The sequence below is a fragment of the Oryctolagus cuniculus genome, chromosome 7 (assembly GCF_964237555.1).
Source record: "Oryctolagus cuniculus chromosome 7, mOryCun1.1, whole genome shotgun sequence".
Taxonomy (NCBI): Eukaryota; Metazoa; Chordata; class Mammalia; order Lagomorpha; family Leporidae; genus Oryctolagus; species Oryctolagus cuniculus.
In genome coordinates, this window is record NC_091438.1 from 77954473 (window position 1) to 77978096 (window position 23624).

Sequence of the window (23624 nt, forward strand, 5' to 3'; positions counted from 1 at the left end):
CATACAATTAAATATACTAAAGGGACTGAGAGGGAAGCTATTTTTAGATACTTTTCCATAAGACTGTATGAAATACAGGAAAAATGACAGGGTGAGGACTGCCTTTAATTATGATAATCTGTGCTTTACGGAGTGACTTACACAGAGCAAACAGTAAGTATTATTTAATTTTATATAATTGTATGCACATACATAGACACCTGATACATAAATGAGCTTGCATAAATACAAAGGGTCTTTAATGATTCATAGAAAATACAATTTTAAAATTTGGTTTGAAAATTAAAATACATACATATTAAGAGTCTTCAGAAGGTTCATGGATGGTTAAGTGTTTAGCCTAGTGGTTAAGATGCTTACATCCCACATTGAGGTTTGATTCCTGATTCTAGCTTCCTTCTATTGAAGACCATGGGAGACAGTGGTGATAGATCAAGTAACTGGGTCCTGTCACCCACTTGTGTTCTGGACTCCTGGCCTTGGCCCCAGCCAGAGGCTGTTGGGACATTTGTGTAGTAAAGCAGTGCACGGGAGCTCTTAGCCTCTTGAATCAATGAATAAATCATATCCATGACAGCCAGGTGGTGCTCATAAAAAAAGAGTTCATGGAAAATTTGTATATGAAAAAAATACTTGGGGCCAGTGCTGTGGAATAGTGGGTAAAGTCACTGCCTGCAGTGTTGGCAATGCCCTATGGGCACCAGCTGCTCCATTTCTTTCTTTCTTTCTTTCTTTCTTTCTTTCTTTCTTTCTTTCTTTCTTTCTTTCTTTCTTTCTTAAAGATTTATTTATTTATTTGAAAGAGTTACACAGAGAAGGAGAGGCAGAGAGAGAGAAGGAGGTCTTCCATCTGCTGGTTCACTCCCCAATTGACCGCAATGGCTGGAGCTGCACAGATCTGAAACCAGGAGCCAGGAGCTTCTTCTGGGTCTCCCACGTGGGTTCAGGGGCCCGAGGATTTGGGCCATCTTCCACTGCTTTCCCAGGCCACAGCAGAGAGCTGGATCGGAAGTAGAGCAGCTGGGTCTCGAACCGGTGTCCGTATGGGATGCATGCGCTTTAGGCCAGGGTGTTAACTTGCTGTGCCACAGTGCTGGCCCCTGCTCCACTTCTAATCCAGCTCCCTGCTGATGTACCCGGGTAGATGGCAGAGGATGACCCAAGTCCTCTCTGTTCCCACTTGGGAGACCTGGATGAAACTCCTGGCTTCTGACTTCGGCCTGGCCCAGCCTTGGCCATTGTGGCCATCTGGGGAGTAAAACAGAGGATAGAAGATCGGTAGATCTGTCTGTCTCTCTGTAACTCTCTCAGATAAATAAATAAATAAATAAATAAATGTCTTTTTTTTTTTTTTTTTTGACAGGCAGAGTGGACAGTGAGAGAGAGAGAGACAGAGAGAAAGGTCTTCCTTTGCCGTTGGTTCACCCTGCAATGGCCACTGCGGCCGGCGCGCTGCGGCCAGCACACCACGCTGATCCAAAGCCAGAAGCCAGGTGCTTCTCCTGGTCTCCCATGCGGGTGCAGGGCCCAAGGACTTGGGCCATCCTCCACTGCCTTCCCGGGCCACAGCAGAGAACTGGCCTGAAAGAGGAGCAACTGGGACAGAATCTGGCGCCCCAATCGGGACTAGAACTCAGAGTGTCGGCGCCGCAGGCAGAGGATTAGCCTAGTGAGCCGCGGCGCCGACCAAGTCTTTTTTTTTTAAATAAATAATTAGGGATAGTTAAGAATAGCCTTATAATGTCCTAATATAAAGAGATATAAGAAGAGTGACTCTTTCTTATGGGAGAAACATAAACCTTTAAGAACTTGCTATAATTCACATACCACTCCTTTAAACTGTACAGTTCACTGGTATTTACTGTATTTACAGGTTTTGTGGCCATCGCCAGTAACCAGTCCCAGAATATTTTCATTATTCTTGAAAGAAACCCCTGTGACCATCAACAGTCATTCCTCCCTCCTGCCCCTGGGTACTACTAATCCATGTTCTTTCTCTGGATTTGGGTGTTCTAGACATTTTATATAAATGGGATCATATAACATGCAACCTTTTTTGTGTGATTACTAAGCCTTTTGAATGATGGTTTTGGTGTTTTTGAAATATGTTCACTTTTAAATATTAATATAAATACATAACACCTCTGTGAGGTAGACAGGAAGGTTGTGACATATCACATTGTCAAATTTATTTTGTGTTTGTGACCTGAAGTTACCATAGGGAGAGGGAAAGAGATTCAGAGACAGCTGGGTGGAAGTTCGGAGAAGTAGAGTTAAAGGCAAAATAGGACATGATGATATATGAGAAATGATTCAGTTCTGTGGGATTTCTAGAACCATGAGTATTAAACTCTACTAAACTATAACTGCCATTAAATACTCCAGCTATATTTCAAAAATTGAAATCTGAAGATGAGTTGTTGAGTCTTCAGGAGTTACAAGGCGAATCTCATTTCATGAAGACTGAAAGGATGTCAGAAATGTGCTCTTGTTTATTCCATACTCTTTAGATGGATGCCTGTCGCTGCAGAGTGCAGAAGGGGTATGATTAATTTATTTGCTTTAATCAGTTAGGGCAGATAATCACTTGAATAAGGGCCTTCTGTGTAATAGAAATATAAAACATTAATTCTTGGAGGTTGTAAGTATATTTGACATTAATGGTTGGTCTTGGTAAAGTGTGCCAATCTCATATTTATGTAGTAGGTTTTCTGGTTTAAAAAATACTGTCCTTTGGGGATGCAAATTATTGCCATTTTATAAATGAATTTTAATTATAGCTGTAGGTAAGACCACAAGGATAATAAATACCCTATTATTATTCCTTACACTGTACACTCATTATGAATGTTTTGTTTTGCCTTGGTATTTGAACACAGTATTCACATTGGTGTTCATTACTAAAGTGATCACTTCTGTTTGAGTATTGTTTATTACCATTTTATCTTTTGGTTGAATTTGTTGTTTTTATATCTACTTAAGAGATTGGCATGGTTTATGATGAATATGTGGACATATGTATAATTCATGAACTCCTAGAGAGGAATCTTAAAGGTTAATCTAGTCTTGGTTGCCCACCTAAAATTCAAACTCCTCTTTAATCAATTCTTTGTGACATTTGGCTCTTGTAAGTAATTGCTGCTGTAATGTAGCTATTGCTAGGGACTGTACTATGCTTTCTGGGCATCCCATCCTATTTTTGAATAGTTCCATGTATTTGAAAATTCTATCTTGAAGCTCTTTCATCTGTGAATAATTTATTGTAATTTTGTTCCTATGGAGGTAGCCCCCCTTCTACAAAAAATACTCTTTAATAGTTTGAAGACAGATTGGTCACAGGTTTCATTATATCTTTTATGGTAAGCGTTTCCTTTTTGTTGAATTGTTTGAAATATTACAGGATTTCCCTATCCTGTCACTTGATGATTTCTGTTAATTCCTTGGCATGCAATGTTTTTTTGTTTGTTTGTTTGTTTGTTTGTTTTTAAAGATTTACTTATTTATTTGAAAAGGAAGACACATAGAGGTGGAGAAAGATAGAGATCTTTAATCTGAGTGCACTCCTCAAATGGCTACAATAGCCAAGTGTGGGACAGACCAATGCTATGAGCCAGGAACTCCATCCTGGTCTCCTACATGGGTGTCAGGACCTAAGTTCTTGGGCCATCTCCCACTGCCTTCTCAGGCACATTAGACAGAAGGTAGATCTGAAATAGGAGGCTGGCTGGCACTGTAGCATAGTAGGTTACATGCTTCTGCTTGCAGTGCTGGCATCCCTTACAGTTAACCAGTTCAAGTTCTGCTGCTCCTTTTCCAATCCAGCTCCCTACTAATGTGCCTAGTAACGCAGTAGAGGATGGCCTAAGTGGTTGAGCTCCTGTACCCACGTGATAGACCTGGAAGAAGCTCCTGGCTCTTGGATTTGGATCAGCCCGGCTCCAGCCGTTGCATCCATTTGGGGAGTGAACCGGTAATTGGAAGATATCCTCCCTCCCTTTCTGTAACTCTGCCTCTTAAATAAATCAAATAAGTCTTTTTTTAAAAAAATCTGAAGCAGAGGATTTGAACATGCACTCCAGTATGGAATGTTGGCATCTCAAGTGGTGACTTAACCATTCACTGCAGCATTTGCCCCTCAAATGTTTTTGACTAAGACTTCAATAAAGAATATATTTCACATCCTGACTCAGTCCACCCACACATACACGTATGCATAGAACATTTTAATATATATGTTACTGGGGCCAGCATTGTGGCATAGCCTGCAGTGCCAGCATCCCATATGGATACTGGTTTGAGTCCTGGCTGCTGCTCCACTTCCGATCCAGCTCTCTGCTATGGCCTGGGAAAGCAGTAGAGGATGGCCCAGTCCTTGGGCCCCTGCACCTGTGTGGGAGACCCGGAAGAAGCTCCAGGCTCCTGGCTTTGGATTGGTGCAGCTCCAGCCATGTGGCCAACTGGGGAGTGAACCAGCAGATGGAAGACCTCTCTCTCTCTCGCTCTCGCTCTCTCTCTCTGCCTCTCCTTCTCTCTGTGTGTAACTCTGACTTTGAAATAAATAAATAAATCTTTAAAAAAATATATATGTTATCAAAGCAAAAATTTCATTATATGGTATATCCTTTAATATTTTCTGCCTTTTTTCCTCTTAAAGTATAATTTCTACTGTATTTTTCTGGAGAGCAGTGTTCTTCAGTCTTAAAGACTCAGTTCCTTACCTGGGCTTTGGTGGAAGTCATGGGGCAGCACCCACAGGTCTAAATCAGATTGGAGGTGTTCTATCCTTCCAGACTTCACAAATCGATTTTTAATTCCCTTGTTGTGAATGGCACAACTCACGCATAATGTATCTTCACACACAGCTTGGAAAGCACGTTGGTGCCAGAGATACTCTTGTTGGAAATGTTCCTGGTGGCTGTGGCCTCCATTATGTTTCAGTTGATGTCCTTCTTAATGGCCTTGTCCTTGGGCGTAGGTAGAGCTCAGTTCATGCAGCAAACAGGCTGCATGTGGCCACTGCTCTTTTTGTTGCAACTGTTGTTTCTTTTCTTTGCCATCATGGAAGGGAGGACTTGACCTGATCCGCTGTTTCTTTTTTCATTTTTAAAGTGTTCTGGTCTTACCTATCAGAATTATTAGTGGATTTCAGTTTGTAGTTTGGGAAGTATAGTTCTGGTCTGTTTACATTGCAGGACTGAAGTAAATAGTTTTCAAAAGCTGGGTGTTAGAGTACTGGCTACTAAAACAGTGTTTACCTTTGTCAACTCAAAGAATATTCTGACTTAAAACTTAACAGGATTATCAAGTTCTTGGTAATGAATGCCATGAGATCCATATATACAGCTTTCATTTTTGTTCTTAGGTGGCGACAGACAAGGTTGCAGAAAAGCTGAGTTCTACTCTCTCATGGGTGAAGAACACAGTGTCGCATACAGTCAGTCAGATGGCCAGTCAGGTGGCAAGTCCATCGGCTTCATTACACACTACATCCTCGTCTACCACACTGTCAACACCAGCCCTTTCACCATCGTCGCCATCACAACTGAGTCCAGACGATTTGGAACTCCTGGCTAAGCTGGAGGAACAAAACAGGTGAGTGAAGTTGTTTGACTCTTTTCCTCTCTAATTATCATACAATTCCAACCATATATATATATATATATATCTCTCACAAATAGATGCATGCATATACATATATATGTGTATATGCCACAGTCTGAATTTTAAATATTTAACAATGAAATGTATTACTTTTTAGTTTTTGGCTCTTTATTAAAATTACTATTTAAAGATTTATTTATTTAATTTTAAAGGCAAAGTGACAGAGAGAGACCAGAAAGAAATTTTGTATTTGCTGGTTCATTCCTCAAATGACTGCAACACCTAACACTGGGCCAGGCTGAATCTAGGAACTAGGAACTCCATCCTGGTCCTTTTTTTTTTTTTTTAACTTAATTAAAGATTTTTTTTATTTGAAAGTCAAGAGTTACAGATGAGAGGCAGAGAAGAGAGAAGAGAGAGATCGGTCTTGTGTCCGCTGGTTCACTCTCCAAATGGCTGCAATGGTCAGGGCGGGCCAGGCCAAAGCCAGGAGCCAGTAGCTTCATCTGGCTTTCCCACATGGGTGCAGGGGCCCGAGGAAAAAAGGAAAAAAGCATCTTCCATTGCTTTTCCTGGTGCATTAGTGGGGAGCTGGATTAGAAGTAGAGTGCCCAGGACTTGGACCAGTGCCCATATGGGATGTCGGCGCTGCAGATGGCGGCTTTACCCACGCTGACCCCCATCTTGGTCTTTTACATGGATGTCAGGGACCGAAGCACTTGGGCCATCTTCTGATGCCTTTCCAGGTGCATTAGCAGGAAGTGGTATCAGAAACAGAGTAACCAGGACTCAAACTGACAGCACGAGCAGCGTCTTAACTTGCTGCACCACAGTGCCAACTACTCAGGTCTTACATTGGGGAAGTTGATCTTAAAACAGACTAAAATTTTCTTTTGGATTAAATAGCTTTAGATTTATTTTGACAAGTTAGAAAATTGCCTAAATCCTTCTTGAATTTTACCAATTTTTGCCTTTTTTTTTTTAAAGTTTATTTATTTATTCGCAAGACAAAGTTACTGAGAGAGAGGAGTGCTCAGAGAGAGATCTTCCGTCTGCTGGTTCATTCCTCTAATGGTTGCAATAACCAGGGCTTGTCTGGGCCAAAGCCAAGAGCCAAGAGCTTCATCTGGGTCTCCAATATGGGTGCAGAGTTCCAGAGCCATCATCTGGTACTTTCCCAGGCACATTAGTAGGGAGCTAGATATGAAGAGGAGAAGCCAGAACTCAAACTGGTGTCCATTTGGGATGCTGGTGCTGCAGGTCTCAGCTTAACCCGATGCGCTACAGCACCTACCCTGCATTTTATCAATATTTGAAGGCAAACAAAACTACCATTTTTATTTTAAATTCTCTAACTAGTTCCCTTTAATTAAATCATAAAATAATTTAATATGGATTTCTGATTTGTGGTTTAAAGTAGAAAATCTTCATATGTTTATCCATACAAGATAAAATGCTGTTTTTTCATGGTGGGCAGGGAATACAGTGGTCGTGTACCATGCTGGGAACGGGTACTCTGGACCTTGTGTGCTTCTTCACTGTTTTCTTGTGAGAGCTTTTTAAGGCGTCATCCACACAGGACTATAAGGAAGAGTAATCTTTTGTGTTTAGACTTTAAGAAAAATAGCAAACATAACTTTTTAAAAGTTTTTCTGATATATGTAGTTGACATAATTAACTACACATACTTAAAATGTACAGTTTCAATATGTTAGATTGTCACCAAAATCAAGAAAATGAAGACCTCCATTTCCCTCTTCCCTACCCCAGGTAGCCATTATAGGCGAATTTGCATTTTCTGTTTTTTTTTTTATTTTTTTTTAAATATAGAAATTGAATCACTCAGTATATGCTCTTTTTGTATGGAGTACTTCATTTGGCATAATGATTTTGGCAGTCATCATGTTGTAGCACATTTTAGTAACATATACCAATGTCCATTCCTTTTCATTTGCTAATAATATTCCATTGTATGGGTGTATCACAGGTGGTGTGGAATCAATAAATATTTGTATGGCTGTGTGCTTTCAGTTCACTTGAGCAAATATGTAGGAATAGAATGGCTGAATCCTTCTCCTATGGTACATGTAGGTTTAACTACCATGCTGTTTTCCAAAGGGCCTGTACTTTTTCACATTCCCACCAGCAGTGTATGGAATTTTTAGTTTGTTTGTTTCTTTCTTTCTTTCTTTTTTTTTTTTTGATTTATTTATTGATTTGAAAGGCAGAGTCACAGAGAGGCAGAAAGAGAGAAAGAAGTCTTCCATCTGATGGTTCACTCCCCAAATGGCTGCAATGGCTGGAGCTACACCGATCCAAAGCCAGGATCCAGGAGCTTCTTTTGGGTTTCCCACGTAGGTGCGGGGGTCCAAGGACTCGGACCATCTTCCACTGCTTTATCAAGCTATAGCAGAGAGCTGGATTGGAAGAGGAGCAGCTGATTCTTGAACTGGCACCCATAAGGAATACCTGCATTGGAGGTTGTCACTTTACCCACTGTGCCACAGCGGTGGCCCCTTTTAGTTTCTTTATATGCTTGCCAACACTTGGAATGATCAGTGTTTTTAAAAAATTTATTTGAGGGGCTGGTGCTGTGGCGTGGTGGGTGATGCTGGCATCCTGTATGTATGCTGATTTGGGTCTTGGCTGCTGTATTTCTGATCTAGCTCCCCAATGGTGCACCTGAGAAAGCAGCAAAGGATGGACCACATGCTTGGGCTCCTGCACCTACGTGGGAGACTCAGAGGAGGCTCCTGGCTCCTGCCTTGCATCAGCCCAGCTCTGACTGTTGCAGCCATTTGGGGAGTGAACCAGCAGATGGAAGAGCTCTTTGTCTCTCTCAGCAATTCTGCCTTTCAAATAAATAAATCCTTAAAATTTTTTTTGAGAGGCAGGGAGACTGAGAGTGAAGGAGAGAAAGACAGGGAGAACTTACATCATCTGGTTCATTTCTCAAATGCCCACAAGAGCTGGGACTGGGGTGAGCCAAAGATGGGAGCCAGGAAATCAATCCAGGTTTCCCATGTGGGTGGCAGGAACTCAGTTACTTGAGCCATCATTGCTGCTTCCTGGACTGCACAATAGCAGGAAGGAGTCAGAAGCCAGAACTGAGTAGCTAATCCAGGTACTCCAATGTGGGATGTGGGTATCTTAAAAGGCATCTTAGTCGGCACCGCGGCTCAGCAGGCTAATCCTCTGCCTAGCGGCACCGGCACACTGGGTTCTAGTCCCAGTCGGGGCACCGGATTCTGTCCCGGTTGCTTCTCTTCCAGGCCAGCTCTCTGCTGTGGCCCGGGAGTGCAGTGGAGGATGGCCCAAGTGCTTGGGCCCTGCACCCCATGGGAGACCAGGATAAGCACCTGGCTCCTGGCTTCGGATCAGCATGGTGCGCCGGCCGCAGCGCGGCGGCCGCGGCGGCTATTGGAGGGTGAACCGGTGAACCAACGGCAAAAGGAAGACCTTTCTCTCTCTCTCTCTCTCTCTCTCTCACTGTCCACTCTGTCTGTCCAAAAAAAAAAAAAAAAAAAAAAAAAGGCATCTTAACCTTTCGGCTAAATGCCCACCTGTAATCAGTCTTTTTATGTCAGCTTTTTTTTTTTTTTTTTTCATTTTCGATTTTCTTTATATGCAGAAGATCAGTTTAGCATACATTAAGTAAAGATTTCAACAGTTTGCTCCCACAGAAACATAAAGTGAAAAATACTGTTTGAGTACTAGTTATAGCATTAAATCTCAATGTACAGCACACTAAGGACAAAGATCCTACATGAGGAGTAAGTGCACAGTGACTCCTGTTGTTGACTTAACAAATTGGCACTCTTGTTTATGGCATCAGTAATCACCCTAGGCTCTTGTCATGAGCTGCCAAGGCTATGGAAGCCCCCTGAGTTCACCGACTCTGATCATATTTAGACAAGGCCATGGTCAAAGTGGAAGTTCTCTCCTCACTTCAGAGTATTGTTAGCTATTTTAATAGGTATTGGTTATTGTTTTCTTTTTAACTATTTTTTTGAGAGGCAAAGTCAGAGAGTGAGTGTGTGAGACCAGAGCATGCTCCCCCATCCTCTCATATGCCTGCAGTGACCAGAACTGAAGTCAGGAGCTGGGAAACTAAATCCACAACCACTTGGATGGCAGGAACTCAGTTATTTGAACCATTACTGCCGCCTCATGAGATTTATATTAGTAGGAAGCTGGTATAAAACTCAAATACTCCCATATGGATGGTGGGTGACCTAACTGGCATCTGAATCACTTGGCTCAGTGCCCTTCTTGTGTGTGTGTGTGTGTGTGTGTGTGGGTGTGTGCATGTGTGTGTGTGTTTTTTCCATCCAGGAGCCAGGAATTCCATCCAGGTCTCCCATATAGGTGTGAGGGGCCCAAGCTCTTGGGCCTTCTTCTCCTGGTTCCCCAGGCATATTGGCAGGGAGCTGGATCAGAAGTAGAGCAGCCAGGACTTGAACTGGAGCTTATATGGGGTGTGGAGGCTTAACCTGCTATACCACAATGCCAGCTCCCCTCATGTGTTTTTATTTTGCATTTCTTTGATGGTGTTGAACATCTTTTTTATTTGTTGCCATCTATATATCTTCTGTGATTTTAAAAAGTTAAATTATTTGCTTTCTTTTTGAGAATTCTTTTTTTTTTTTTTTGACAGGCAGAGTGGACAGTGAGAGAGAGAGACAGAGAGAAAGGTCTTCCTTTTTGCCGTTGGTTCACCCTCCAATGGCCACCGCGGCCGGCGCACTGCGCTGATCCAATGGCAGGAGCCAGGTGCTTATCCTGGTCTCCCATGGGGTGCAGGGCCCAAGTACTTTGGCCATCCTATACTGCACTCCCTGGCCACAGCAGAGAATTGGCCTGGAAGAGGGGCAACCGGGACAGAATCTGGTGCCCCGACCGGGACTAGAACCCGGTGTGCTGGCGCCGTAAGGCGGAGGATTAGCCTAGTGAGCCGTGGCGCCGGCCTTGAGAATTCTTTACATAGTTGATATATAGGTCCTTTATTTAGTACATAATTTCTAAGTATTTTTTCCTCTCTGTGACTTATTCTTTTAAAAATTTCTCCCAAAGAACAGATTTTTTTTTTTTTCAGAGTTTTTATTTATTTATTTGAGAGGTAGAGCCTACGCGGATGCAGAGGCCCAAGGACTTGGGCCATCTTCTACTGCTTTCCTAGTCCATATCAGAGAGTTGGATTGGAAGTGGAGCAGCCGGGTCTTGAACCAGTATCCATATGGGATGCTGGCGCTTCAGGCCAGGGCATTAACCCACTGCGCCATAGTGCCGGTCCCACAGGGTCCTAAGTTTAATTTTCAATTTTTCATTGCCAGCTTATAGAAATACAGTTGTTTTTTCTTGTTTTGATCATGTCTCCTATAACCTTACCAAATTCACTTAGTGTTCTGATAGATTGAAAAGAAATCCATTAGATTTTCTGTATAGATGTGAGCATATTGTCTGTGAATAGGAGCACTTTTACTTTTATCTCTTGTCTTCTGGTTATTGCAGTGGATTAGAATGTTCTACTTCAGTATAAATTTGAATAGAGGTGGTAAACAGACATCCTTGTTGTTTTCCTCATCTTAAGAGGAAATCATGAAGTATATGATATGAATAATAGGTTTTAGCAGGTGCTTCTTATCATAAGGTTCAGGAGGTTCCTTTCTATTCTATTTTACCAAGTGTTTATATGAAACATATTTTGTATTTTGTCAGATGCTTTTTATGATGCGTGTATTGAAATGATCATATGATTGTCCTCTTTTTAGTCTGAAATATGGAAACAACTTTGGTTTTTGAATGTTAAGCCAACTTTTCATTTCTGATGGAATATACCCCATTTGGTCATGATATATTGTCTTTATAAAATATTATTGGATTTGGTTTACAAAAATTTTATTTGGAATTTTTGTATTTGTGTTTATGAGAGAAATTAGTCTATAGTTGTCTTAAAATGGTTTTGATCTTCAGCTATAATGTCTTGTGACCTGGTAATGTCTCTGTAATCTTCCTTTTCTAATAATGTTTTTTGCTAGCAACATCCTTCTAAATTTATGGTGACTCGTTTTATGGCCCTGAATATGGTCTGTTTTGGTGAACGTTTTATGTGTGTTTGAGAAGAATGTGTGTTCAGCTGTTGTTTGGTGAAGTATTCTGTAAATGTCAGTTTGTTCAAGGTGGTTGACAGTGTTTTTCAAGTCTACTATATCTTTGCTGGTTATCTTCTTACTTGTTATGTCAGGTACTGAGAGAGGAATATTGGATCTTTCAGTTACTTACATAATTGTGAATTTGTCTCTTTAAATTCTGTCATTGTTTTTTGTAATTGAGGTTCTGTTATCAGTTATATAAACATTTAGGATTGTTAGGTCTTCTTGTGAAATGACCTTTATCTCTGGTGATACCGTTTGCTTTGAAATGTCCTCTGTATTTTATTGGTATAGTCATGCAGCTGTCTTTGGAATAGTGTTAATATTTTATTTATCTTTCCACCCTTTTACTTTTATTCTGTTTTTTTTCTTTTTCTTTTAAGTTTGTTAGGCAGCCTATAGATGGATCTCATTTTTTAAAAATACATCTATTAATCTACAATAATAATCTTTGCCTTTTAATTGGGGGTATATAGACTATTTGCTTTTTTTTAGTTAAGAAAGTTTCATTTCTTGCTCATATTCATATTCCTATTAATCTGTGAGTTAGATACATCTTTGTTCTCCACTTCTTCACTTCAGGACTTGTACCTAGCCTGTATTCAGGATAAACTGTACTTATGGCAGATGGAAAAGAGATACAGTTGAGATACATTAAAATATTTGCTAGAGTGGTTCATATTATTTCTATTTAACATTTTATTGGCCAAAGTAAATTAGATGGCTAAACATTTTGAGTGAGGAAGGAAGTATAATCTTGCAGGGGTAGATTAAAGAAAACTTTTTTTATTATTTCGGTTTCTTTATTGGTATTTTCATTTTGAATTTAGTCATATGCCATAAAATTCATTCCTTTAAAGGGTACAACTTAATATGTTTTAGCATATTCATAGAATTGTGCAATTTCAGAATATTTTAATAACCCAAAAAGAAACTTGGTGCCCATTACTTTCCCATTTCACCCTTCTTGCATACACTTGTAACCACTAATCTACTTTCTGTCTCTATGTATTTGCTTGTTATATGTTTTATTAAGGCTTTACAATGGGGCGGGGGCATTATAGCATGCTGGTTCCAGACTCAGCTGCTCCACTTCTTATCTAGCTCCCTGTTAATGTGCCTGGGAAAGCAGTGAAGATGGCCCAGTTGTTTGGGCCCCTGCACCCACGTGGGAGATCTGGAAGAAACTCCTGGCTCCTGGCTTTCTTTGGCTTGACCCATCCCTAGCCATTAGGGCCATTTGGGGAGTGCATCAGTGAATGGAAGATCTCTCTGTTCTCTGTCTCTTCCTTTTTCTCTGTAACTCTGACTTTCAAATAAATAAATGTCTTAAAAAAAAATAAAGCTCATGCTGGTTCACTGTCAGAAACCCACAACAGCCAGGACTGGATTGGGCCAACGCCAGGAACTGGCAACTCAATCTGTGAGAACAGAGGCTGAATTTCTTGAGCCACCATCCATTGCCTCCTGGCGTATACATTGGTAGAAAGCTGAAATTGGGAGCTGGGACTGGGATTTGAACCCAGGCCCTCCAGTATGGGATGCTGATGTCCTAACTGTTATCTTAACTAGGCCAAAAATCCACCCCAATGCTGTCATTTAGTGATTACATTAAAGTTCATGATATTTGTGTTGAACTTGTCACAGAGTGCTTTTGGGGGATGTCATACCATTACACATGTAGTATCAGCACCTTAAAACAGTACACTTGTATTTCTTCCCTTCAGTCTTTCGAGCAAATTTTGTCATATATTTTACTTTTGTTTATGTTGTTGGTGCTCTTCTTTCCTTTATTTAGATCTGGGGTTCCATTTGATCATTTTCTTTCTTCTGAAAGGCTTCCTTATTTAGCTTTTGTATGTTTGAGAAAGTCTTCATTTTGCCTTTGATTTATTTTTATTTTTTATTTATTTATTTATTTATTTATTTATTATTTTTTTGACAGGCAGAGTGGACAGTGAGAGAGAGAGAGAGACAGAGAGAAAGGTCTTCCTTTGTCGTTGGTTCACCCTCCAATGGCCGCCCCGGCCAGCACGCTGCAGCAGGCGCACTGTGCTGATCCAAAGCCAGGAGCCAGGTGCTTCTCCTGGTCTCCCATGGGGTGCAGGGCCCAAGCACTTGGGCCATCCTCCACTGCACTCCCGGGCCACAGCAGAGAGCTGGCCTGGAAGAGAGGCAACCGGGACAGAATCCGGCGCCCTGACCAGGACTAGAACCCTGTGTTGTGCCGGCGCCGCAAGGCGGAGGATTAGCCTATTGAGCCACGGCGCCGGCTTTTTGCCTTTGATTTTTAAAGATCCTTCTTTTCTGACTGTAGAACTCTAAGTTGTCAGTGTTCTCCTCATGAATGATGTTGTTTCATTGATGGCTTCTCTTGCACGGTTTTCACTGAGAAATCCAGTGCGTTTCTTGTTTCTCTTTTCAATGCCTTTTTTTTTCCTCTGCTTTGTCAATGATTTTAGGCAACTTGCTTCTGAGGTGTCTTGCTATAACTTTGTTTCTTATATTTGATGTTTGTTGGACTTCTTGTAGATTTGCAGTTTTCTTCAAATTTGGACACTTTTGGGCCATTTTCCTTCAAATTTTTTTCTATTTCTCTCCTCTTCATAGATTGTAATTACACACAAATCAGGCCAGTTAAGTCATTCCACAGTTTACCAGTGCTGTGTTCATTTTTTTTAAAAGTTCTTGTGTATTTAAATTGACTAATACTGTCTTTTGCCAGATCTATTTTGCTGTTAATCCCATCCAGTATATTTTTCATCTCTCACATTGTAGTTTTTATCTCTAGAAGTAAAGTTGAGTGTTTTTTTTTTTTTTATCTCTCTACTAAATGTTTTAACATATGGAATACAGTAACATTAACTTTTAGTGGCCTTGTCTTATAATTCTACCATTTGAGTCAATATTGGTTGGTTGGTTTGTTTAATTCAGTTTCTGCTTGTTTCTGGGTATGCCTTCCTCCTTCTATGCATGCCTGATAATATTTTTTTTAAGGGAATGACCCATCTTTTATTTTTTTATTTTTATTTTATTTTCCCAGATACCTTTTATTTAAGGAATATAAATTTCATGCATTTCATAAGTAGAAGTTTAGGAATAGTGATTCTTCCCACTGTACCTGCCCTCCCACCCACACTCTTAGCCCTCCTCCTCTTCCCTCTCCTATTTCCACTCTTATTTTTTACTAAGATCTATTTTCAGTTAACTTTATACACATGTGACTAACTCTGTACTAAAGAGTTCAACAAATAGTATGCAGAAGAAGAAAAAAAACTATTCCTTAACAGTTGAGACAAGGACTGTTCAAAGTCATTGCATCTCCTAGTGTCAATTTCACTTCTATAGATTACTTTTTAGGTGCTGTATTAGTTATCACAGATCAGGTAGAATGTATGATATTTGTCCTTTGGGGACTGGCTTATATTACTAAGTATGATGTTTTCTAGTTTCATCCATTTTGTTGCAAATAATAGGATTTTTTTCTTTTTTACCACTGTATAGTTTTAACTAGTTGATGCTATCAGGTAATAGATTTAGGTCTTTAATGCATTTTGAGTGATTTTTTGTGTAAGGTGTAAGGTAGGGGTCTTGCTTCATGCTTCTGCATGTGGAAATCCTGTTTTCCCAGCACCATTTGTTGGAGACTGTCCTTGCTCCAGGGATTTATTTTAGCTCCTTTGTCACAGGTAAGTTGGTTGTAGATGCGTGTGTTGATTTCTGGCATTTCTGTTCAGTTCCATTGGTCAATCCATCTGTTTTTGTGCCAGTACCATGCTGTTTTGATTATAACTGCCCTGTAGGATGTCTTGAAATCTGGTATTGTGATGCCTCCAACTTTGTTTTTGTTGTATAAAATTACTTTAGCTATTTGGTGTCTCCTGTATTTCCATATGAATTTCATCATCATTTTTTCTGTATCTGAGAAGAATGTCCTTGGTATTTTGATTGGCATTGCATTGAATCTGTAAATTGCTTTCGGTAGAATGGACATTTTGATGATATTCTAACAATTCATAAACATGGAAGATTTTTCCTTTTTTTAGTTGTCTTCTGTTTCTTTGCTTATGTTTTGTAATTATCATCATAGAGGTCTTTGGCATCCTTGGTTAAATTTATTCTAAGGCATTTAATTTTTTTTGTAGCTGTTGTGAATGGATTGGTCTTAGAAGTTCTTTCTCAGCGTGGCATTGTCTGTGTATACAAAGGCTATTGATTTTTGTGTGTTGATTTTATATCCTGCCACTTTACCAAACTCTTCTTTGAGTTCCAATAGTCTCTTGCTGAAGTCTTTTGGATCCACTATATATAGAATCATGTAATCTGTAAATTGGGATAGCTTGACTTCCTCCTTCCCAATTTGTATCCCTTTGTTATTTTTTTTTTCTTGCCTAATGGCTCTGGCTAAAGATTCCCGGACTATATTTAATAGCAGTGGTGAAAGTAGGCATCTTTGTCTGGTTCTGGATCTCAGTGGAAATGCTTCCAGCTTTTCCCCACTCAATAGGATGCTGGCCATGGGTTTGTCATAGTTTGCCTTGATTCTGTTGGAGAATGTTTCTTCTATACCCAATTTGCTTAAGAGTTTTTATCATGAAAGGGTGTTGTATTTTATCAAAAGATTTCTTGGAGCCGGCGCCGCGGCTCACTAGGCTAATCCTCCGCCTTGCGGCGCCGGCACACTGGGTTCTAGTCCCGGTCAGGGCGCTGGATTCTGTCCCGGTTGCCCCTCTTCCAGGCCAGCTCTCTGCTGTGACCAGGGAGTGCAGTGGAGGATGGCCCAAGTGCTTAGTCCCTGCACCCCATGGGAGACCAGGAGAAGTACCTGGCTCCTGCCATCGGATCAGCGCAGTGCGCCAGCCGCAGCGCACCAGCCGCGGTGGCCATTGGAGGGTGAACCAACGGCAAAAAGGAAGACCTTTCTCTCTGTCTCTCTCTCTCACTGTCCACTCTGCCTGTCAAAAAAAAAAAAAAAAAAAAAAAAAGATTTCTCTGCATCTATTGAGATAATCATATGGTTTCTGTTCTTCAGTTTGTGAATGTGATGTATCATATTGATTGATTTGCAAATGTTGAACCATCCTTGCATACCAGGAATAAATCCCTTTTGGTCTGAGTGAATGATCTTTCTGATGTGTTGTTGAATTCAATTGGCTAGTATTTTGTTGAGGATTTTTATGTCTATGTTCATCAGGGAAATTGGTCTGTAGTTCTCTTTCTCTGTTGTATCTTTTTCAAGTTTAGAAATTAAGGAGATGCTGGCTTCATAAAAGAAGTTTGGGAGGATTCCCTCCCTTTCAATTGTTTTAAATAGTTTGAGAAGAATTAGAGTTAGTTCTTCTTTAAATGTCTGGAAGAATTCAGCTGTGGAGCCATCTGGTCCTGAACTTTTCTTTGTTGGAGAGTCTTTATAGTGAGTGATTCACTTTCTGCCTTTTTTATGGGTCTGTTTAGGTTTTCTATTACTTTATGCCTCAATTTAGGTAGGTAGTATATGTCCAGGAATCTATCCATTTCTTCTAGGTTTCCCGGTTTGTTGGTGTACAGCTCTTTGTAGTAATTTCTGATGATTCTTTTTATTTCTGTGGTGTCTCTTGTTACATTTCCTTTTTCATCTCTAACTTTATTGATATGGGTCTTCTCCCTCTTTTTTTGGTTAGTGGGGCCAGTGGTGTATCAATTTTGTTTATTTTTTCAGAAAATCAGCTCTTGGTTTCACTGATCTTTTCACTGAACTCTGCTTTTGCTGTATCACATAGGTTTTGACATGTTATATTGTCATCTTCATTTGTTTCCAGAAATTTTTTTATTTTTCTTTTGATTTCTTCAATAACCGATTGTTCATTCAGAAACATGTTGTTCAGTCTTCATGTGTTTGCATATGTTCTCGAAATTCTTGATTTGTTGATTTGTTGATTCATTACACTGTGGTCAGAGAAGATGTACGGTATGATTTTTTTTTTTTTTTAATTTGCTGAGACTTGCTTCACGGCCTAGCATATGGTCTATCATAGAGAAAGTTCCATGTACTGGTGAGAAGAGTGTGTATTCTGCATCTGAAGGATGAAGAGTTCTGTAGATATCCTTTGATTCATTTGGTCTATAGTGTCGATTAACTCTGTTGTTTCCTAGCTAATTTTCTGTCTAATTGATCTGTCCATTGCTGAAAGTGATGACCCATTTTTTTAAAATTATTTTTATTTATTTGATTAATTTGAAAGGCATAGTGGCAGAGAGAGAACATGGGAGAGAGAGAGAGGTCTTCCACCCTTTGATTTACTCCCCGATTGCCCATAACAGGTGAGGCTGGGCCAGGCCTGGATTAGGCCAAATCCAGAAGCCAAGAATTCTCTTTGGATCTCCCATGTGGGTGGAAGGGACCCAAGCACTTGAGCTGCCTCCCAGTTTGTGCATTAACAGGAAGCTGGATCAGAAGCAATCGTGGGAATCCATCCCAGGCAGTTTAGTATGGAGTGCAGGCGTTCCTGCTGGGAGCTTAACCACAGTGCCCTCCACTGCCAGCTAATTTTTTTTTTAAGATTTATTTATTTATTTGAAAGGCAGAATTACAGAGAGGACAAAGGATGGATGGAGGGAGGGAGGGAGGGAGAGAGAAAAAGAGTGTCTTTCATCTGCTGTTTCATTCCTCAAATGTCCGCAGAGGCTGGAGCTGGGCTAATCCAAAGCCAGGATCCGGCAGCTTTTTCTGGGTCTCCCACGTGAGTGCAGGGGCCCAAGGATTTGGGCCATCTTCTACTGCTTTCCCAGGCCGTAGCAGAGAGCTAGATTTGAAGAGGAGCAGCCAGGACTAGAACCAGTGCCCATATGGGATGCTGGCACTTCTGGCAGCGGCTTTACCCACTATGCCACAGGGCTGGCCCCTGCCCTATAATTTTTGATGTGATGTCTAGTGTTGTGAATTTTACCTTGCTGTGTTTGACTGTTTTCCTGTAACTATTCTTGAGCTTTTCTCTGGCGTGCAGTTAAATTACTTGGGAAGAGTTTGCTCAATAGTTGTGTACAGTCCAGGTCTATTACTCTCTCTCTCTGCTAAGGCTAGACCGTTTGGTGTACTCTACCCAATGTGCCTTTAATTGTGTGATTTTTCCTGTCTCTCTGGTGGGGACAGGTGCTATTCCCAGCCCTGTGTGAATGTTGACCGTGGTGTAGGTAACTTGAGGTGGTTTTTTTCTCTGGTATTGAGTAATTTTCTTTGTGATTGAGCTGGTGGGTTCCCAGCTGGATATTTGATGGGGATTCTTTACCAGTCTCTGCAGGTCTCTGCTTCTGTAGTTTCCTCTCTGGTGCTCTGTCCTGTGCACTCTTGCCATCTTAATCTAACTGTAGCTGACTAAAGACGTAGCTTGTCTGACTTGCCTTAGCTCCATCTCCTCAGTTCAGGCAGGATCCTTCTCTGTTGAATTTTCCCTTCCATGTCAGGCTCTGGAAACTCTCACGATGAGTAAGGTGAAAATCATATGGTTTATGTAATTTATCTCAAGAATTATTATCTACTGTCCAGACCGTTGAAAACCATTGTTTTTCACATATACTTTCATATATTTTTTCCGTTTTTTTTTTGGTTGTTTTAAGGAAGAGGGTAAATATAGTCTCTGTTACTCTATTACGGCAAGAATGACAATTTTTAGTTAAATTTTACATTTCCCTTTGGCATGATGAAAAAGTATGAATTAGATTAGAAAAATTGATTTGTTATTTGATAATCCAGTTTAGAAGTTACATATATTATAAGTGTTACATCTTCTCAGCTTTAGAAATAATTTACTGCTGAGTTTTATTACTGAAAATTTTGCTTTTTATGCTGAGGCATGGTTCCTTTGAAATGGAAAATGGAGGCAAGAAATAAATTCCTGAGGAACAGAATTTAGGCTTTATGGATTTTGAGCCTGATTTAATTAAGCCACATGAAAGAGGTCCTGCTGTCTGCCCATTCAGAAGAAAGCCAGGAGCTTCTTCCAGATCTCCTACTCAGGTGCAGGGGCCCAAGGTCTTGGACCATCTTCCACTGCTTTCCCAGGCCACAGAAGAGAGCTGGATCGGTAGTGGAGCAGCCCGGACTAGAACACGCACCCATATGGGATGCCGACACTTCAGGCCAGGGCATTAACCCACTGCACCACGACGCTGGCCCCATATCTTTTTTAAAAAAATATTGCTAAAACAAGAATCCAGGAGAAGGATATCTGTGTGGAGGATCAGGTGCATGTAGCAACATCTTGTTTTGCCTTAGGAGAACAATTCTAGTTGAAAATTACTTCTCTCTAACTTTAATAAAAAATAAAATGGCAAATACCAAGATCTAGCTCTCTTCCCTCTCTTCTGCCCTGCCACTCTAAGAACATAATGAGTCTGGGGGAAAATTTAAGATGTATGGTTTCTTTCCCCAATTATACATGAATTACCGATTGTATTATTTTACTCTCCTTGATTCAAAAGATATAAAAATGACAATATTTTAGAAAATTAAGATTTAAAAAACACAAATACCAAATTCTATAAGAAAACCCTTTCCTTCGTGTAGTTTTACTGTAGCTATTCCTTTTTAAAAATAAGTATATGTGGCAACTTTAGAAAGACATGAAGGATTTAGTGCAGTGTCAAAGATCTGTTTGATAATAGTTAATCATTAATTGTCTTAAAGTTAAAACAGGACTGCATTTTACCCCATGTGTTAAACGTGCAGTTTCTTTTTCATTTTAAACATACAAAAGCTTTGGAAGAGATGAATTTAAAGAGGTGAGTTTCAAGTGTAATAGCAGTACATTGTAATTAAGAAGGAATGTTATTAATTTAGATGTTAAACAGCCATTATTTGTAGGCATTTAAAATTTGGTTTATTTGCTTTATTGTTAGTTGGGATCAGATATTTCTAGCATATTTTTGGGGTGACATGAGAATAAAGAAATGGGAAGTGCTTTTAATATATATATGTGTGTGTGTGTGTATATATATATATTTAAAAATATGGTAAGCAGGAATCTTTGAGACCTTAATGTATACTTGATTGTATCTTACTAATATCTGAACCTGCACTGTTCAGTATGGTAATCACTGTGGCATTTGTAACACTGATATGCAATGATATACCATAAGAGTAAAATGTATACTAGATTTTAAAACTTGACTAGAAAAAAAGATCTCATTAGTTAAAAAATTTTTTATTACATGTTGAAGTGACACTTTGAATATATTTGATAAAATTATTGAAATTAACTTCACCTAGTCTTCTAGAGCATTTAAAATTACATTAAATGGCTTGCATTATGTTTCTGTTGGACAGGCTGAACAAGCTGTTCTAGCATCTGTCTAATGTTTGTCGTTTTACTGCCACAGCATTATCTCAGTTTTGCTGGAGATAGCCTCCAAAATCATCCAAGCAAAAAAGAAATTCCTAAGTCTCCGTTAAAACTTCATGCATTTTTAATTATAAAAAACTGTCTAAATCTGTATCCAAACTCTGTCTTTCTTTTCATTGAGGGTTGTTTGAAATTTCTTTTTAGCTATTCTCTCATTTCCTAAAGAATTTAATGACATGGGATTTTCTAGAAGTTCATTGAAAATGTGTATTATTAAAAACCTATAGACTTCAAGAAGTTTTGTGTCAGAATAAATTTCTAGTTTAACTTTTCCAGTTTTTGAAGTACCCTTGTAATTAATTTAAGTAATTGTACAATTTGTTCCATTGTAATTATCTTAGCTTCAGACAGTCTGTTTTGAAATTAAGATGTTTAAGAAGTGAAACTTTTTTCCTTTTTTTTTTTTTTTTTAAGATTTATTTGAAAGCGTTACAGAGAGAGAGAGAGAAGGAGAGGCAGAGACAGAGAGAAAGAGGTCTTCCATCCACTGGTTCATTCCCCAGATGGCAGACAGCCAGAGCTGTGCCGATCCGAAGTCAGGAGCCAGGAACTTCTTCCAGGTCTCCCATGTGGGTACAGGGCCCCAAGGACTTCGGCCATCTTCTGCTGCTATTCCAGGCTATAGCAGAGAGCTGGATCGGAAGAGGAGCAGCTGGGAATAGAAACAGCGCCCATATGGGATGCCGGCGCTTCAGGCCAGGGCTTTAACCTGCTATGGCACAGCATGGGCATCAGAAGTGAAATCATTATCTTTTTTTTTTTTTTTTTTTTTTTTTTTTGACAGGCTGAGTTAGACAGTGAGTCAGAGAGAGACAGAAAGGTCTTCCTTTTCTGTTGGTTAACCCCCCAAATGGCCTCTGCAGCCGTTGCGCTGTGCCGATCCGAAGCCAGGAGCCAGGTGCTTCCTCCTGGTCTCCCATGTGGGTGCAGGGCCCAAGTACTTGGGCCATCCTCCACTGCCCTCTCGGGCCACAGCAGAGAGCTGGACTGGAAGAGGAGCAACCAGGACAGAATCCGGCGCCCCAACCGGGTCTAGAACCTTGGGTGCTGACGCCGCAAGTGGCAGATTAGCCAAGTGAGTTGCGGCACCAGCCAGAAGTGAAATGTTAACAGGCTGTCTGGAATATTCTTATGAAGCCAAATCATCATTTTCTGATCCAGATTTTACAAGGAAGCTCTGACTCTTGTATTTACCTTCTCTGGGCTTTTATCTTAAATAAAACAAAAGAAAAATCTGTCATTATAGGTACCTCCTTTTTACACGGGCAACAACTAAGTTGTTTCTTGTGCTAATTCCTTGTGTTTTCTCTTAATTCTCCTTCATCTCTCTGAGATAGAGATTTGTGCTTGATGTTGTTCATATGAAAGGGTGTGACCCTGCTCTGAGTTATGTGTGTCATTTTGTTACTGTCTAAATCTTGATAGCCTTCCCAAATCTGTGTATTGAAGTCTAATCCTAATGTGAGAGAGTAAGAAGTGGGGCCTTTGAGAAGTTCCATCCTGATGAATGGGATCGGTGTGTTCATAAAAGGCTTGAGAGGGGTACCACCTGGGAGAAACGGGCCCCTACCAGACACTCAGTCTGCTGTGCCTTACCTTGGACTTCCTGGCCTTCAGAACTGTGAGCAGTAGTAGGTTTTTGTGGTTTATAGATTACCCAGTCTAAGGTGTTTTGTTAAAGCAGCCCAAATGGACTCAAGCAAGTTTGGTGTTACTCATTTGCTTGCTGATCTTTTAGTTGGCAGGTTGCCCTTCCTTTCCCAGCATGTTCACATCCTACTTTTTTAAATTTTTTTTATTTTTTATTTTTTTAAGGTTTATTTATTTATTTGAAAGGCAGAGTTAGAGAGGCAGAGGCAGAGAGGGAGAAGTCTTCCATCTGCTGGTTCACTCCCTAATTGGCTGCAATAGCCAGAGCCAGGCTGATCTGAAGCCAGGAGCTAGGAGCTTCTTCTAGGTCTCCCATGTGGGTGCAGGGGCCCAAGGCTTAGGCCATCTTCTACCGCTTTCCCAGGACACAACAGAGAGCTGGATTGGAAGTAGGGCAGCCAGGACTTGAACTGTTGCCCACATGGGATGCCGGCACTGCAGGCTGTGGCTTTATCCGCTATTCCACAGCACAGGCCACAATATCCTGTTTCTTTGGCATGAACATTATAAGAGATGATTGAAAAGTTAGAAAAGGAGCTTTCCACTTCTAAGTGTAATGTATTTAGCTTTCCAAATGTTTTTCTCATTGAATTTTTCTTCTTTAACTTCATTAGATCCTTATAAAATATGTTATAGGCTTGCAGATTACCAACTGGCATGTTGACCAATTGCTGTTGTATCTTTCCAGCTTAGTTCTGGTATCCACACGAAAACATTTTGCTTAGTACAGTAGGATTCTCAAAAAGTTTAATATGAACTTTTTGCTTATGGTTGCCAAATTTCTGTTTATAGTCTTCCCCTCTCTTGTGAGATTCAGACTTGTCTTTTCAGCTGCTGTAGTTTT

The 23624-nt window shown here is 40.3% G+C and overlaps 1 protein-coding gene across 9 annotated transcripts in view; it reads left to right on the forward strand.

Moving 5' to 3' along the window:
• Nucleotides 1-23624, forward strand: part of EVI5 (ecotropic viral integration site 5) — a 237619-nt gene that overhangs the window by 40593 nt on the left and 173402 nt on the right. For 7 of the 9 annotated variants that reach the window (XM_008264880.4, XM_070078034.1, XM_070078035.1 and 4 more), the window contains exon 2: nucleotides 5363-5592. In XM_008264880.4, coding sequence (XP_008263102.1) covers nucleotides 5444-5592 — 149 coding nt within the window. In that variant the 5' untranslated portion in view covers nucleotides 5363-5443. Of the gene's footprint in view, nucleotides 1-2406; nucleotides 2543-5362; nucleotides 5593-20417; nucleotides 20511-23624 lie in introns of those variants that run through there. The other 2 variants (XM_051857509.2, XM_008264882.4) reach the window with 2 other exon arrangements.